Source organism: Gopherus evgoodei, chromosome 6 (genome assembly GCF_007399415.2).
Source record: "Gopherus evgoodei ecotype Sinaloan lineage chromosome 6, rGopEvg1_v1.p, whole genome shotgun sequence".
NCBI classification, from domain to species: Eukaryota; Metazoa; Chordata; order Testudines; family Testudinidae; genus Gopherus; species Gopherus evgoodei.
In genome coordinates this window covers 92,449,138-92,467,992 of record NC_044327.1, presented here as the reverse complement: position 1 = coordinate 92,467,992, position 18,855 = coordinate 92,449,138, and the positions used below count along the sequence as shown (strand labels likewise).

Here is an 18,855-nt window from a genome sequence, read left to right as displayed (position 1 = left end):
CGTACAGTGTGTTTGACCCTACAGGCATTGGGAGCTCAGCCAAAAATGCAAATGCTTTTCGGAGACTGTGGGATAGCTGGAGTCCTCAGTACCCCCTTCCTCCCTCCCTCCATGAGTGTCCATTTGATTCTTTGGCTTTTCGTTACGCTTATCACACAGCACTGTGGTGTGGCCTCTATCTATCATAGCCTGGAGATTTTTTTCAAATGCTTTGGCATTTCGTCTTCTGTAACGGAGCTCTGATAGAACAGATTTGTCTCCCCGTACAGTGATCAGATCCAGTATCTCCCGTACGATCCATGCTGGAGCTCCTTTTGGATTTGGGACTGCATTGCCACCCGTGCTGATCAGAGCTCCACACTGGGCAAACAGGAAATGAAATTCTAAAGTTCACAGGGTTTTTCCTGTCTACCTGGCCAGTGCGTCCGAGTTCAGATCGCTTTCCAGAGCGGTCACAATGGTGCACTGTGGGATACCGCCCGGAGGCCAATACCGTCAATTTGCGGCCACACTAACCCTGATCTGACATGGCAATACCGATTTTAGCGCTACTCCTCTCAGGGAGGAGTACAGAAACCAGTTTAAAGAGCCCTTTATATTGATACAAAGGGCCTCATTGTGTGGACGGGTGCAGGGTTAAATTGGTTTAACGCTGCTAAATTTGGTTTAAACGCGTAGTATAGACCAGGCCTAAGGTGTTATCTTCATGTGTAAGGTAAACTGAATTGTTTTAAGCAGTGATACTAGCTACTTTCCATTAATAGTAACTGCTAGGATTCATTCTACACAAGAATCTCAGCTCTTAATAATCAGTGGCTGTCACTGTCACTTTTGAGGTGTCTGGATATTGGCAGGAGTTTTGATGCCTACTTGTTTTGTTTCCTGACAAATAACCGTGATTGTTTTTTCATTTATTAAGGCTACCAGTTATATCTTCTGTCTTTCAAGTTTGCAGTCCAGTCGTTTGCTAAGTGCAAATATGCTCTGCAGTTGCGCTTTGTGCAACATCAGGATGTTGAACCACATCCTTAAAGGGAAAAAAGCTCTCTCCAAGATGTAGATCTTTTCAGACACTAAACTGATAACTATCCAGGGAATGAGCAATAAACATTCTGTAACACTTCTGCTCAGTTAAATACTTTATTGCATGCTGTGTTATACAAATTATCCTTTCCTGAAAGTGTTCCTGCTGGCTTTTCAGATGGTATCGAGCACTGAGCTACTGTTGGTGCTAGAATGTAGGTGTGGTGTAGATATGTGGGCTGTTGCTGATCTTAGCAGAACTGCTTCTTAGGGTAAGCCTCAAACACAAATATTTGTGTTATCTATAATATAATATAACTCTTATATATAGGTTCTTATGTACTTCTATCTTTTGTGTTTTAACCTTTGACAGTATGAGGTTATAAATATCTATTTTAATCAGTCAACGAAATCTGACATCTCAATCTCACATCACTTTATTAGCAAAGTCATGAATTGCTGTATATCACTAGTGACTCATTCCATATGCACTGAAGTATAGTGTCTAAGAATGCTATAAGTTGTACTAACTTTCCATGTGTTGTCTTCCCCTACTAACCATGGACGGTATAGAACCAAAGTTTTTAATGTCAAACATCTGTCTTAACTGTTAATATGATGGTTCTCAGACTGAGTATGGATCATAGCTCTTTCTGGGTTTGTTTTGTTTTTTTGTTTGTTTTTTTTGCGCTAGGGACTAACTCCTTTAGGGGACCCTTAAATAGAGTTCATTAGGGAAAAAGGTAGAGGAGGAGAGTGAAAATTCTTTCCACTTCTGTTCAAAAAGCTAAACTCTCTTTAAAGTAGACAGCTTGAGAGAAACGATGTTATTTAAGAGGGTTAATGATGGAAAGGGTAGAGTCCTATTGGCCAATCTAATCCAATCCTGCAATGCAGGATACTGCACTACAGCACGCTTCCTGTTACTTGGTCTAGTTTTAGACAATTTTAAGAGACTTTTATCCAATGTCTCTTAAAACAGATAACATTGAGAGGAAAATATAAACTAAATTTCGCAAAACATTGGGTGTACCCTTTGCCTTGATTTTTTTTTTTATGAATATTAGTTACACTTGGATTTTCAGTTTGATTTCAGTTACCATCACTGTTAATATTATCTAATTCTTCATGCTTACACACATTAATAGTCACCTTATTCTTACTTCTCTCCAGAACGCTGTCTTCTACCTTCGTGTATTGTAAGTACATGGCAGACTGAATTAGGCCAATTTCCTCCTCCTTCTCCTTCTCCTTCTAGTGTAGTTTAAACTTGACAAGCACTGGTTAGGCAATTTCTAACCCAGTGAATCAGTACCCCATTATTTTTGCTTAGGCGGGAGATCATTTAATTCCTAGTATTGTCATCCACCTAATTCATTCTGAAGTTCTAAATACAAAACCTAGATGGTTTCCAATATCAGTCTTTCCTCTTTCTTCACTAGTTGTGGGCATTGGAACGATCAGAGTTATTGAGGAAAATTTAAAACATGCAACTGTACAGATTTAGGTTACTTTACATGGTATGTTTAAATTTCTAGTAGGTTAGAAAGAGGTTAGAAAGAGGCATTATCTCACTTAGCTAATGGTTGTTTAGCTTCATAATGGAAAATCTAGTGATGAGGTTAATGATGTCATGCCTAAATGTAAATGGCATTTGAAACCTATTGAGACATTATGGTGAAGCCCACGCATTCCAGCAGTGCCCATCTACAGATAGTTGGTATCCAAAGCCATGTTACTATAACTGTAGAATGCTTTTCACAAAGAGAAAAATCAAGGTTGTTCCCCAGGAGTTCAAGTTCAGATGTTGATTAAACCTTTAAATCAGAATGACTGTTGCATTTGCCTTCTTACAGGTTCCTTTTTTGCCAGGAGACTCTGATCTTGATCAGCTGACAAAAATATTTGAAACGCTAGGGACCCAACAGAAGAACAGTGGCCTGTAAGTCCTTTTAGTTAACAAACCTATCTCAACATTCTCTTTTTTTGTATTAGTCACTGTTTGAATTAAATTTAAGTTGTACCAAATATTTGGAAATTACTTCAAAAGACTGTTAGCTGAATTTACAAAAGTTGCGAGGACAGATAATCAGGTTTCCAAAACTGTTACTTGAATCGATACCACGTGCTATTATAGTAGCAGGTAACTTAAGAGTGAAAACAGAACTTCCCATGATAGACTTTCATCATGGGACACAGAGAAGAGTGATAATTTAAGGCTTTTTTTCGTTTCATCTTGTTTGATATAGCCACGTAGTTGTAGGCATTTGCAAATGCCTTCTGATTCAGAACAGTTGTATGCTGTCATACTATAATTCAAAAGGAAGTGGTTTAAAGAATCTTGCAATATTTTATCATATTCTTGGTGCTTAATGAAAACTTTAACCTTGAAGAAATTCTTGTTTGTAGGATACTTGGCCAAAAGAGAGGATATATTCTGAAATTAATTCACAAATCTTGTAAACTCTTCAAAATTAAGAACCTAATTCCCTCACTTTTATAGACTATACAAGAGAGATGTAATTCATTCATCATGTTTACTGCCACTTCAAGAAACACCACAGCATGTTAGTTAAAACTTATTGCAGTATAATGTTGCTAGAAATATTTAGCATCATTTGGCTATTTTAAGTCTATCAATATAACTTTGTATGATATTGGGGGAAGGAGGAGGGTGACTTACAAACTTGAATGAAAGCAACAGTAAAATGTGCATTATTGCAACTTGAACAGGTGTTAATCTGTGGGTCTCAATTTTTTTTCAAAGTTCTCAGTTTTCTGCTGCAGAAGCAGAAGCAGTTGCAGAGTATTACTTATGCAGAACATAGTCTCCCACATCGTTGATGCAAATGGCTTCCATGTTAGAGAGGCCAATTTAAATGGCTTTTGTCTGAAAATCTTGTGTGTTCTTTTACTGCAAATCACTCTTAGGATTACAATAATGAGAGACTAGAAGGGAATTTTTTTTCCCAATTTTGTTAGTGCATTTGACCCTCTTAGGGATAGTCATTTTTGTTGTTTCCATTCTATAGTCATTTACTTTCCTGCTTTGTGGAAGTCTTTACACTGCATAGTAGGAAAACATGCTTTAGAAAGGGGACTGTGATTATAAAACCACAACGTTATTACATTAGTTTTAGGTAACCAATTTATCAGTTTTTATTAAACTGACTCAATTTCAGATTGACAGCATGCTTTAAAAGTTGACTGTTACTTCTGATCCATAGGTTGCACCGTGGCAATTCCTTCAGCTGGAGTCTAAGCTTTTCTTTATTTGTTGTTTTTAAAATCTGATTCCCATTTTGTTTTCATAGGGCATGTCTAGTCTTCCAGATTATGTAACATTTAAGAGTTTTCCTGGAATGCCGCTTCAGCATATCTTCAGTGCAGCTGGTGATGACTTGCTAGATCTCCTCCAAGGTCTATTCATATTTAATCCTTGTACTAGGATCACAGCTACACAGGTATGGTAGAATGTTTGTATTGTATGTTATAGGTTGTGTACATTCTAACACCTCTTGTTAACATCAGTTCAATATCTCTTGGATACAAGGAGTGAGAGTTGAGGTTTGAGATCAAATAAATAAGATGACATTTTTATTATAGCACATAGGAGCCCCTGGAATGGACCAGAACCCCATCTTGCTCTGAGCATAGAACTACTGTAAAATCTTCTCATGCTGTGGAAGAGACTTTCAAAGGCATAAATGGCAATTAGAAGTTTGATGTCTGTCTGCCACTTGTCTTTGAAAATCTCCCCCTACAGATCTAGGTTGAAGTTATGAAGATGAAAGATTTGTGACTCCTAGGCTTTTTTGACACTTTAATTAATTACATCCTACCTTTGCAACAGTATTTGCATTACCACTACCATATCTCCTAGGAATCCTAGTCATTGGCCAGGACCCTATTGTGGTGGGCACTACGCAGAAACATAAACATGGCTCCTGTCCCAAATGCACAGTCTAAGTATAAGACGATATGATAGATGAGGGAGTACCAGGAAACAATGAGACAGTATGGGTCTACTTGGTACTCTATGGTATCGATATACTGTTCAGCTACCTGGTGAGCTTTGAGCTTTACATCTCTTCATACAGGACCTTCCATCCTTTATTTTATAAATGTTGAAATCATAAATTCAGATTAAAATTCCATTTTTCTCGTTTCTGTTGAAACTCTTGACCCTCCTTGGTTTTATAGTGGGAGCCTATCCCAGAATTTTCATCTCAAATCTGTTGCTGAAAGTCTATCTGTGACAACTTTTCTTTGTCATTTTGTGGGGGATGGATCCATATATTCAGTACTGATGGGTTCTTCAGTCTCTGTGCTATATGAGGCAGAGTCAGATGTTTTGATTTGGCTGGGCTGATTCTCCAGGTAACTCCTTTCACTGGGAAGTAGCAACTCAAAGATTTGGGGCTTGTGGTGGATAAACAGATGAATATAAGCTCCCAGTGTGACACCATGGCCAAAAGAGCTAATGTGATTCTGAGATGCATAAATGGGAATGAGAAGTAGAAGTAGAGAGGTTATTTTACTTCTGTATTTGGCACTGGTGTGACCTTTGCTGGAATACTGTGTACAGTTATGGTGCCCACAATTTGAGAAAGATGTTCATGAATTGGAGAGACTTTAGAGACGAGATTAGAAAACATTAATTGTAGCAGAGGGTCTCAGCCTTTTTCTTTCTGAAGCCCTTGCTTCCCCCCAACATTCTATAAAAACTCCAGAGCCCACCTTTGTCACAATAATGGGTTTATATGTAGAAAACCCATAAAAGCCAGGGTTAGCAACAGGGCAATTGCCTGGGATCTCATGCCACAGGAGCCACCACAAAGCTACATTGGTGAGGCTTCAGCTTCAGCCTCAGGTGGGAGGGCTTAAGGCCTGGGCTTCAACCCCATGCAGCAGGGGCTTCAGCTTTCTGCCCTGGGCCCTAGTGAGTTTATTGTTGGCGCTGCTTGGTGGCCCCCCTGAAACCTGCTTGCAGCCCCTCTCAGGGGCTTGGACCCCTGGTTGAGAACTACTGCCTTATAGTAATAGACTCAAGGAGCTCAATCTATTTATCTTAACAAAGAGAAGGTAAGAGGTGACTTGATTAGGTATAAGTAGCTATATGGGGAAGAAATATTTAATAATGGGCTAATGAATCTAGAAGAGAAAGGTGGAACACCATCCAGTGGCTGGAAGTTGAAGCTAGACAAATTCAGACTGGACATTTTTGAGAGAGAGTAATTAACCATTGGAACACAACAGTTTACCAAGGGTTGTGGTGGATTGTCCATTACTGACAATTTATCAAATCAAGATTGGATGCTTTCCTAAAAGATGTGCTCTAGGAATTATTTGGGGCAAGTTCTATGGCCTGTGCTATTCAGGAGGCCAGACTAGATGATCACAATGGTCCCTTCTGGCCCTGAAGTGTAAAAAGAGCCCCTCCATAATTTTCTCTGCCTCCAAAGATGCAGCAGGCTAAGAGTGAAGGCCTTTGTAGGCTGTCCAAAACCTGATTCTCCCCCCCCCCCCCCCCGCACTTTCTTAGTGGTGTGGAGTTGCTAAAAATGCATCAAAGGGCTCTAAAACTGATCCAGTGCATCCCTTCCTGGCCACCCTGTTTAAGATGAGATGATAAACCTAGTGAAGACAGAGTATGTGACTTAAAAGTCCATGCCCTGATCCTCCCCCCACCCCAAAATATTCACTGACAGAAGGGGTGACATCAGTTCTCTGAAGAGACTGAGGATTCTCAGCAGCACGTAGAATACAATTGACAATGGGCAGGGTGTTTTTGCCAGAGCATTACTTCATTCTACTGAGGTCCATGCTCTCTGACATTCCAAAAAAAGTGAAAAGGGCCAAGGAGTTGGGATCATACTTAAGAATTTCCCAACATCTGCTCTACTTTGACACCTCACTTGATGCTTTAAGTCCTCCACCAGATAGAGGACTCTTGCATAGTGTCAAGAAGGCTTCTGTGAGTATGGAAGGTGGATATTTCCTCAAGACAGGTTTTTGGTAGCAAAGCTATACTTGAGGGCAAAGTGTTTGGGGGTGGAGCAATATAAAAAGGGAGATCTAAAGCACAATACAAATTTTAAACCATTTTAGGCATCCCTTTTGAGGTTATGGAGCTTCATATAGATAATGGGAGGAGATATGACAGATTTTCTAAGAGCATATGGGAGAATACCAGTCCTATTAAATGCAAAGGTGACTCATTCTCCAGGAATGGTCTGAGCCAATCAGTGACATTCTTTTCCGTGAGGATGGGGGTGGAAGCCTGGTTGTTTGAGGTTTTTTGTTTTTGTTCCCATCTGGTTTGCTGCCACCTCCATGGACAAATGGTTGACACATCTTTTCCAAACGTTATGCCATGGATTTCCAAAAAACCCTCTCCTCCTCTGGCTACCCAGCCCATCCAAGAGGAAGGCTATGCTCAGGCAAATAGAGAGCCTTCTCCATATCAGGGTGATTGAGCCTGTCCTAGACCAGGATCAGTATTGGGGCTTATAGTCCATACTGTTCCCGATTTGTGAGGCAATCATGGAGGACAGGGCTGTCTTGGATTTAAAGAATCAACAAGGTGATCCACTTCCACAAGTTCAAAATGGACACTGCTCCTGTCTGTCATGGTAGCTGCCACAACAGGGATTTCCTAATCTTTGTCAACCTCATGGAACCATATCTTCATGTTTCCATCCTTACACAGATGGTACCTGAAGTTTGCACATGCTGTACAATGCCCATTTTTGGCACTGCCCCTGCCCCCAGAGTAGTCACAGATACTGGAGGCATCTCTGAACAGTATCTGTATCATTTTCTCAATGGCATTCTGATAAAGAGCCTCCTTCCTACAGAAGTCTCTCAAGTACGCCCAAATGACCAATGCATACCCTGCAGAAACATGAATTTATAATCAATGTGGAGAAAAGCCAGCTTGTCCCTACCCAGACAATGGAACACCTGGGATTTTGGCTGAACGCAACACTTCACAGGACCTTCCTCCCCAAAAATGGGCAAGTGTACAGATTTTGGAGAAAACATAAAAGATCCTTCACAGTCAACACTACACTATGAAGATGTCTAGGCATGTTCATTTCATGCATATACCTACAGTCATGGGCAAAATTTCATCTCTGGTGCCTGCAGTACTGCCTACTCAGCTTCTTTGCTCACATTCACAATTTCAGCTCACTGGAAGACTTCTCTCCACAATGAAAGGACCCTCAGGTGGCAATTACAACAAGATTCATAGACTGTATTCTGCTTGGCAGAACTACAGAGATGCAATAATGATGGATGCCAGCTTGGAAGGGTATGGAGCTGACTGTTGCATGCCAGAGGGAACACTGCTGCAAAGAACAAACGTGTCCCATCACCTGATCACTGCAATTTCCCTTACCACTCAAGGAAAATTACATTTTTGGGTCTAGGACAGGAGATGAGTTTAACTGCCTTAGGTAGACTTTTCAATAACACTTTTGTAGCATTATCTGCCTCTTTATCAGATATTCGTTTTAGTATGCATTCGGTTTCTAGTAAAATAGAATGCTATACTAGAGCCTACTTACTAAGTCCTTTTTCATATGCTAATATTCAAGGATCAAGTTGCAAAATATGAATTAAAATACTGTAGCAGGAGGACCATTTATAACTAAGGCTATGATTTAAACATGGGTATTTTTAGTAAGTTGTGGACAGGTCACAGGCAAAAAACAAAATCATGGCCAGTGACTTGTCTATGACTTATACACCTCTACCCCGATATAACACTGTCCTCAAGACCCAAAAAATCTTACCGTGTTATAGGTGAAACAGCATTATGTTGAACTTGCTTTGATCTGCCAGAGTGCGCAGCCCTGCCACCACCCCAGAGCACTTCTTTACTGTGTTGTATTCTAATTCATGTTCTATCGGGTCACATTATATCCAGGTAGAAATGTACCATAAATACTCCCTGATTGACTCTTGCCAGGAGCCACACAGTTGTAGCTGCTCCTGGCATCCCCAGGACTGCTGCTCAGGTGGTCCTGGGGCTGCCAGAGCAGTGATCGGTGTGGCTGGCCCCAGGACTGTGGCAACTTGAGCAGTGGCTGGTGTGGCTGGGTGCAGAGCTGCTCGAGCAGCAGCTGGTGGGGCTGTCCCTAGAGCGGCCTGAGCAGCTGATCCCAGGGCCAGCTGCTTGTGGCAGCCATGGGGTCAGCCACACTGGCTACTGCAGAAGTCAAAGGTCATAGGAAGTCATGGAATCCACGACCTCCGTGACAGACAGAGCCCTATTTATACACACTTTAAAATTGCAAGTTTTTTGCTTTAATCTGGGTTCTTCCCGATGTGGCTTGATTTAGCAGAGACTGAACACTGTAATTAGAATAAGCAAAAACATTTCCTGGCAATTCCAGCTGCTTGTTTGCTTTATTTTATTTATTTCCTGAACTGTGGTTTATAGAAGCTGTGGAATTGAAATCTGCTTTAAAGTGAAGGAGTGAGGAGGATATAATTTAACTTACATAAAATAAATGTCAATTTTACATATCTGCTTTCTATGTGTTCAGATCCTCTGTGTACTCAGTAACAAGCCTGCCTTTCTTTTGGCATTGCAGAATCCAGAGCAATTAGAGCAGAGAAGAACAGAACCCAACTTACTTTGTAAATCAACTTAAGGATGGGGTTCCAGAAATCTGGCTTCAATTCCTGGCTCTGCCAGAGGTGTCACTGATTACCTTGGAAAAGTCAATCTCTGCCCCTTTTCTTTTCTGTCTTGTCTACAGTATTTAGACTGTAAGCTCTTCAGAGCTGTACCTGTCTTAGTGTACAAGTACAGCATCTGCCACAGTGGGGCCAGGATCTTGGTTGGGGACTCTAGGCACCTACTGTAATACAGATGATGATTAGATAAATTATCTCAACTTGTAAATTGAGCAAACTGTATGGAAGTCACTGAGAGAATCTGGAACCTTGGGTTTTGTAGCTACTCTTGAGTACAACTCCAGTCTTAGAACTGCCATCTTAGAACCTCTAGAATTGTCAGAAGTTATAAGTAAGGAGTTTAAGAAAAAGAAAGAATATAGCTTCAGATCAATTTTGTGCACACTATTAACTTGACCAGCTTTCTCCTCTTCTTATCTTTAAGGCATTGAAACAGAAGTATTTTAGTAATCGACCAGGACCAACACCAGGAAGTCAATTGCCAAGACCAAACTGTCCTGCAGAAGCCTTAAAAGAACAACAAAATTCACTTTTAAATTTAAAAAGGAAGAGAACAGAAGGAATAGATCAAGGTAATTTTTCTTCTAAATCTTTGCATTTTTATATTTTTAATTTTAAACTGAAGATGCATGGTAAGTGTATGATACTGTCCGAGTGTTTAAGGAAATATGACCTATATATAGTCCTCTATCTTACCAAATGAAATATTGCTCTCTAAATTAGCCGAATCTGAGCCCATAACACCAACCTAAGCCCCTTGGTGACTTGTAGTAATCTTTTTACAAGAGGTGTACCTTGTTAAAAGCAATATCTTATATTCCATGTAGATTCTAAAGTGCAGAAAAACTTCTGTATCACAAGTTCTGTCAATATCCAAAACTATTACAGTATTTAATACATTTTATCCTATGACTATCACCTGTTTGAGATGTTCTCTTAAATCCTTATATAAAGGGAATTACTTAAATTTTAATTGAGACATTTCATTGAATTCATTGGAAATTCTGATCATTTTAGAACTCTGATGTACATTAAATGTTTACTTCTCTGGTCTGCACATTCTTAATTTTATAGCCAAACTTCATCCCACTACTGGCCTCTACATATTTTCCTGTGTAAAATATACCTGCTCAGAGATCCTCAGCTTTGAGAATCTTCTGGGCAGCAGTGTCCTCTGGAGCTGCAAAAGGAAAGCATTATAGTACCTGATGTTTTGAGCCAAGACCATAAAGGATGATATGGCCTCCATCACTTGGTTTTGGTTTTTTTTCTTTTCCTGGCTAAGAATCTGTGGACCTTGTCCCTGTGTCTCCAGACTTTGTATTTTTCTTAAACTGTGCACCTTTCAGTCATTGAGTCAAGCCTCTGAAGTTCTGGATATGGTAGATTTAAGCACATTCCCATTATTTGTCCTGCATAGGGAAAATAATATCTGCACTGCAATTTTATAGCCCTGCAGCCTGGGTCCCACAAGCCTTAGTCAGTTGACGTAGGCCAGCCATGGGTTTTTACTGCAGTATAGACATACCTTAAGTGATAGTGTAGGCAAGATCTAAGTTCTTTTGTGGATTTTCTCTGAGTTTTAACAAAGGATAGGAAAGCAGTCTAATATCTTGCCCTATTCTATACTACAGATGCAACTAATGAATTGTAAATTCTTTAAAGTAGTGGTAGGGAAAATGTTTGTCTAAAACTCCTTGTGCAGTTTGGCATTAAATAAGTTGGTGAGCATGGTTGTCAGTGACTTGTAGCGTGGATGGGACCAAACCATTTTTAAACAAAAAGCCTCAGCTTATTTATAGGATGCTAGGGGACAGCCATGTTTTAGTAGGTCACATTTATAGTATAGGTGGACCTCAGGAAAGAGGAATGGAGTAGTGCTGCCAGTCTCTGGGGCAGATTCTAAAATAAAAGTCTAGTAAAACCCCTAAGCAGACATTGAAAGGGTTTTCATTTCACTCCACTGTACCAACATGTTGCAGTTACTGAGAAACTAGAAAAACTTACTATCTTTATTACAATACCACCACTCACCCCACTGACACTTGCCTCCTTTTTTTTTTCCTACGCTTAATTCTGTTTTAAACCTGTAACTTTCTATATCAAATGGAAGGAAAAACAGATGGTGTCTAAAATGTTTCATGTCACGCAGTCTTGAACAAAGATGGCTTGGAAACTTTTTAGGAGTACAAAATGGCTTTCTATACATATAGCTTAATTTTGGATTGCATGTTTCATGTAAACATGAGAGAGATGTTCTGGACAACTTTTTTCATGCACTATTATAGCTGCTCTTCTATGAGCCTGCTCCAAGACTAGACAGGGCCTAGATAGTAGTTAGGGTATAGCTACAAGCAAAAGCTGTGCATGTTTATCCAAGCTCACCTGAATCCAGCTGGTGTAGGGAGCAGTATAGGCTCAAGAGCTGAGTACAGAGGCTGGGTATATACTCAGCTCATGAGCCCATACTGACGCCTGTGCTGTCTTCACTGCTACTGCTAACCTGTGCTAGCTGGATTCAAGCTAGCTCTGATAAGCTAGCCTGTTCACAGCGTTTGGTGTTCAAACATACCCTAAATAACTTTGGGGGATTGGGACCGTTATTTCATTTCAGTATTGATACAAAGGAAATACTTACACTCTAAAATTGATTTTTCAGGATTACCAAAAAAGTTGATTTTTTGATTACCGTGGATGATGATGATTAAATGGCCTGAAAGACTAAGATAATGGGAAAATGCTGCAACGTTAGCTGAACTTTGATGAAAAGTGAATTTGTAATATATTTACATGTGTAAAATGTGAAACTTAATATTTCAATGCTGAAACCACGTGGAGTGTTTTATTAAACCTATTCCTTTTTGAATAAATATATTTTTTAAAAAGAGCAAAATTTTTTGAACTGCCTTGCTGTATAATTACTTTGAAATGTGTTTGTGTAGTAACTATGGGAAGACTCTATGGTGATGAAGAATAACTTGAGATGCAGGCTTTAATGAATGAAGTGCTGTGCTGATGCAAACCCTACTCTAGAAGAGAGCCCCAGGTGTGGAGCCTGTGTGCAGATGAATGTTTGTTAGCCCATATACAGTTTTTTCCACCCATCTGTACTGGACATAAGGAGATGTCATAGTGTTTTAACTTCGTTCCAGTTAAATCTGCCAGTGCAATAACAGAGTGTGCACTTGTTCTTGTGACAGACGTACTTGAAAAGTCTTCAAGGTGTATCCATGCTGAGTTTTGAACTACAAGGAGGTACTCCTCAATTTGATCCTCCAAAAGAACCAACTTATTGAAAAGAAGAAATAAAAATATTTGGAATAGAATGCTAAGGAGATAAACAAGAAGGCTTTGCAGCCTGTAGAGCTGCAGTATGTTTAAAAAGGAGTGGAGGGATGTCTGAAGAGTAATGTGGCAGACCTCCTATATGGTGCTGCTTATGACTCATATTTGGATGAAATGGTTGTTATGTAACCGAGTACAGTAATTAGTCATCCCAAGAAAACACTAGGGAAAAAATAATTGTATTTCCTGTATTGTGTATTGACCACTAGTAATTTTAAATTCGCTGTAAATCTCCTCCAAGACTTAATGGACTCCATATGTAGATAGAAATTCATATTTAATAACATTTGGTTTGAGTGACAAATTCTGTTTAGAAGTTACTTTAGCCTGAAAACAGAACTCAATGTACACGTGTCATAACTGAACAATTACAGATGCAGGATTCTGATGGAACAAATGGCTGTGCACTCTCATCTGTAGCAGGCATATACTCAAATGCACTTATCTGAGATCACACTGTGTGGGAAGGGAGGTTCTATAATAAACTCACTTAGCTTCCTTGAGGTAGTTACTGCTCCTTGCTGGATTTCAGAGCCCACATACTGTTCTGAAATTTAAATCTCTAGCCAAAAGTAGGATGCAAAATGAGGATAATACCTAGCTCTTGGGTGTAGTAAACACTGTTTGTAGAGCACTAGAAGTGCTAAGTATTATAGAAACCACTTCCAGATTATTTTGCACTGCATGATGAAGAATTGCTGCAGGTGCCCAGGAGCCAGAAGACATTGCCATTACCAGGAAGTCAGTTTCCCAAGAGGAAACATTCTCTAGTGAAATAAGTAATGCCTCTTGGCACTTGTATTGTTTGGAAAAAGATTGATTTAAATGGAGCTCTGTCAGTTAGTTTAGGTGCAGAATGGAGATAACAACCTTACTTAGCTAAAGCACACTAAGGTTTCACATGAGCACCAGTGAATTTGAGAGTCAGGTTGCATGTAGCAGTGGGAGAAGAGTAATGCTGGCATATAGAGCATCTTCTCCAGGTTTCTTTAGGGGAGTAGACAACTTTTAATTCCTTCTAGCAGGCAGTTGCCCTTCTTGCCAAGCTTCTGAGGGAATCTTTGTGTATAAACCAGAGGAGTGGGATTCATGGGGTAAAGGCACTTGAAGAATTATTCTATCCCCACTTTTAGGTCAGCTGGGGTAGGGGATGCCTGCTTCTGGCAGGAATCCTCAAGGAGGGGCCTGGTTGCCGTACCTCCATGGGAGGGTTTCCCCCAGCTTGTAGGTCAATGGAATAGGATCTCCATTTCTCTTCCTCCTTTGGGTAAATCTATGTATAGGGTAGAAGGTATGTTGGCTGCCATGTTTAGCCCTAGTGCTGATGGGGCCTTTTGTAATTTTAACATTATAGCTAGTCCAGGTGAATACTAGGTTCCCTGCTGGGTTTCATCTAACCAGCAGCATGGTCTTCTATAAGATTTTAAAACTCATTTCTTTTATTTAAAAAGCTTTTTTCTAGTGTGGACAAAGCCCTCGAGCAACCCAGTCCGTCATGGTGAGAAGGACAGGGTAAGAATGGTAAACACTGTTTGGGGGTGTTTTAATAGCTGTGGGCTGGACCTTGTAGATGGTGTGAAGATTGCTGAAAAGGGCTGCTGCTTTTGAGCAGCAGACAGGGTAAGGAGAGAACCTGGGTGTTGAATAGCTACATCTGCTACTTCTGGGGGGATTCTACATGACAGCACACCTGCAGAAAACACCTGACTCCCCCAGAAGTCCTGTGTTCCCCTGCAGAAAAGCAAAGGGAAGCCATGCGGGGGAGTGGGGGAGGAACAACCATGGATGCAGTTTTGGGGGGGGGATTGCACTCCCAAGCAGGTCAGGCATGGGGGGGCCCCCACAGGTTTACATGCCACTGCCCCCCTTCATTTCTGCAAGCACAGAGCTGGCCGGCTGAAGGAGGCTATGTCTCTGCTGACTCCTGGATCCTAGTGCCAGTTGTGCACCCCTTCTGTGTGCTGCGAGCCTTCCTGTTTTCTGTGCAACAGTGAGTGTCCATGGTGGGGCTGGGTTAAGATGGGGATCAGGGAAGAGGCAGTGAGGAAAGGAGGAGAATGGAATAAGGGGCGGGGATGAGGGGCTGTGTTGAAGAGGCAGTGGGGAAGGAAGGAGGGTGGAATAAGGCAGGGGGAGGGCTTATTGTTAATGGCTTATTGAGGAAATGTGCACAAGATCAAGGATTACCCCAGGAGCTGTGTACAATAGAAACCTCAGATAGCACTACGCAATGGGGACTGTTTGACCCAGGTCACAGGAAAAGAGCTTTTCAGCAAGTGGGAAGAAGATGATATAAAAGGGAGACAATGACATCATGATGGTACCTCATTCTCCCTATACATGCCTGGAAACACCTGAGGAAGGAGGACTGAACTGTGGGAAGTGATGGTCCCAGGCTGAGGGATTTCTAACCTGTATATGAAAATGGAAAACCCAAGCTGAAAAGTCAGGGCAGCTTGTGCCTTAAGAATCTGCCAGCCTGTTTATCGCTCGGGGTGAGAATTTGCTAATTCATGTCCTACCTATCCAGTATGTTAACCTCAGTATGCAGTTTATTTGCTATTTAGTGGTAATCTGCTTTGATCTGTTTGCTATCACTTAAAATCTATCCTTTTGTAGTTAATAAATTTATGTTATGTTTTAATCCAAATCTGTGTGCATTTTGACTGGAGTGTCTAGGGAAAATCTCAGCTTGGTTACCACAAGTGTGAATGGTCCTCTTCACATTGAGGGAGAAGTGGACTGGGTGTCATACTCATATAGTGCCCAAATTTAACCAGCACAGGACAGTGCTGCTCTCGGGTCCTAGGCTGGGAATCTGGATGTAGGACTGCTGATGAAAGTGCAAGCTTGGAGGGCTTTGCAACTTTTTACAGCAGCACAGTGTAAGAGGGATCCCAGGCTGGTAGGTCAGGGCTTAATGGCACCCCAGTTCCACATGCCACCCAGAGGAACCCATCACAACAGTACCACTAGTGATCCTGTCGAGGACTCCAGAGAAGCAGGCTGATCTCTCACATTGTGAAAGAGTCCCTTGAGTATATACTCCTTGTCAGAACTCTTGAAGGCAGGTTCAATTCCCCCTGTGGAAGTTTGTCCTCGGCACTGGCAGGGTCAGCTTGTGGGATAAGGGCCAGTTTGATGGAAATGGGAAGACAAAGATGTAGAGGTAAGGGCTAAATGCATGGCAATAAAAGTGTTTCAAAATAAGATAATTGAAGTGGAAGGTTTGAATGAATGAGAGCATGACTATTCAAACCTGTACTGCAGTACAGAATAAGTTTCTGGCAGAAGCTCTTGCACTGATCAGTAAATAATTGATGAATAAACTGATTTCTCTGTTGTAGTGCTAGGCATCAGATTATCATAATTAACATAGTTACTCCATTTTCTTCTTTTCTGTATTTCTCCCCACACAGAGCATGATATTTTAAGTTGAGTAACTGTAGATCCCATAAAATTCAGTTAATAGAAGCAGCTCCGCAAATCAGGATGCTTTAGGTGCCAAAGTTTGTGTGTGTGGTTGCTGCACTCCCAGTGCCTTTTCAGACAGTCAATTGTGGAGACTAGTATCATGTGACTTGTCTCAATTTCTTGTTGTGGCTGAACAAAGTCCCTAATTATACTGCCTAATGAAAACTGGTGTGAAGTTATGAAAAACAGCCTCAATAGCTATTCTGCAAAAGGCACAGGCAGATACTTGTCTAATCCACTGACATGTGCGGTGTTTCCCTATGTGGCCTTGTCCACATAATATGCTTTCCCCACTACCAGTTACTCCAGTATCTAGTGTGGAAGTTACACTGGTCTACAATTTTTGAGAAGTCGTCTGCTTCAGAGATAAAATGTGGTATTTATTATGTATTTTGATGTGCTGAATTCAAATATGACAATTAAAACAACTGGCTACTGTTTCTATTATACTTAAGTTTTTACATTTTATGTCTATGTATATTATGTAGATAGTAGAGTTTTAATCATAAATTGTAAACCTAGGTCGGTCTTGTGTTTATGGTTGCTTTACATGATAATATTTCACCTGTCCTGTTTATGTAACACTTTAAAAATCAGCAAAAGGGTTATATAAATAAAATTTATTATGGAAAAAAAGGCAAAAAACTATTATGTACATAGTTTAGTCCTATTCAGTGTCTACTCGGCGCTTCTTGGCTTGTCTCTTGTATTCATTAAATGGAGCATCTCTTGTCACTGTCCAGCAATAGTCTGCAAGCATTGATGGGCTCCATTTGCCCTGATAGCCTGCCAGAAGATTCCACTGCTGTAGTCTGGAGCCCAACAGCTCTGCCTTACTCTTGGGTAGTTCCAAATCCCTGACAAGGTCATTCAGTTCACCTTGTGTTATGAGGTGTGGTTCAGAGGAGGAGGATGGGAGAAAATGTGCGTCCGCTGACATTGATGGTTCAGGACCAGAAGTTTCATCCTCTTCCTCATCCTCGTCTGACTCAAGTGAGAATGATTCTGGTGCATCAGGAACCGGCAGTCGTTCTCCGTGCGGTACTGGGCGTATAGCTGATGGAATGTTTGGATAATGCACAGTCCACTTTTTTTTCTTTGATACACCTTTCCCAACTGGAGGCACCATGCAGAAGTAACAATTGCTGGTATGATCTGTTGGCTCTCTCCAAACCATTGACACTGCAAAAGGCATAGATTTCCTTTTCCTGTTCAACCACTGGCGAAGATTTGTTGCACAAATGTTGCAGCATATGTGTGGGGCCCACCTCTTGTCCTGATCTCCAATTTTGCAGCCAAAATAAAGGTAATAGGCTTTCTTAACCATAGTGGTTATACTGCACTTTTGTGATGCAAAAGTCTCACTTCACCACAAGCATAGCAGAAGTTATCTGCACTCTTCACACAAGTACGAGGCATCTCTGCTCACTTTGGCTAAACAGAAATGTGTCCCTTTGCAAAATCAAACACTGACAAATAAGAGAGCATGACACTGTATGATTTCTAGAGCTGATCTAGGGCAATTTGTTCAGCAGAGTGATGTAAGCTTCGTTATGATTGCATCATCCATGACTTCTAGGAATAACATGATGCAATTCATATCATGTATGACGCAATACCAGCTTCAGATTGCGTCATTCATTGTTTTGCCTAAAAAGCAAGTACTGTCCAAACCCAGTCATAGATTTGTTCATAGACCCAGTCAAAGATGTATTTTAGTCATTTCTGGTTTAAATTGAGATCCCTTCCCTTTATAACTCACTTATCCTCCGCCATTCCCAAGTCAAGGGTCGTAAATGCTGACCTAATAGCATATCTTGAAAACTAGAGCCAATCAACAATTTTAAGCTTCATTTTCATTCTCAGTGACCCAGAATTAGTAAAGTTGGACTACATTTATTTCAGAAGCATTTTGGCTGTAGAGCAGTGTTATCTGTGCTATAGGTTCAAACCCTGTTTCTGTTTAATATGAGGTGCAAGAATTAGTTTTGCCAATCTCAAATGTTCAAAAATCATGAGTCAGGCTCACCAAAAATCATGAGAGCATCTTTGAAAGCATGAGATTGTGTAATAGTAATAGATTTGGAGTTCTTTTTATTTGCCTTCTGCCTTTTAGGGTGCACTGGGGTCATATTTTGAAGCTTTCTGCACAGCCACAAGAGCTAGAAATGTTTTTTTTAAGCATGAAGGCTGAAACCATCACCTATCCACTTGACTCCAGGAGTTGGGGCTTTAAGGAAAACAACAATTGCCATGAAACTTGACAAAATCATTAGTTGGCAACACTGAAGAACATACAGC

General features: G+C 40.7%; 1 protein-coding gene across 1 annotated transcript in view; it reads left to right on the top strand.

Annotated features, from left to right (window-relative positions):
- The window catches only part of CDK7 (cyclin dependent kinase 7), a 39,264-nt gene extending 23,874 nt beyond the window's left edge, over nt 1-15,390 (top strand). Inside the window, 6 exon segments of the mRNA XM_030565867.1 lie at nt 1,202-1,295; nt 2,880-2,940; nt 2,943-2,965; nt 4,338-4,487; nt 10,160-10,307; nt 12,395-15,390. Coding sequence (XP_030421727.1) covers nt 1,202-1,295; nt 2,880-2,940; nt 2,943-2,965; nt 4,338-4,487; nt 10,160-10,307; nt 12,395-12,420 — 502 coding nt within the window. The 3' untranslated portion in view covers nt 12,421-15,390.
- Nucleotides 15,391-18,855: the final 3,465 nt, after the last annotated feature.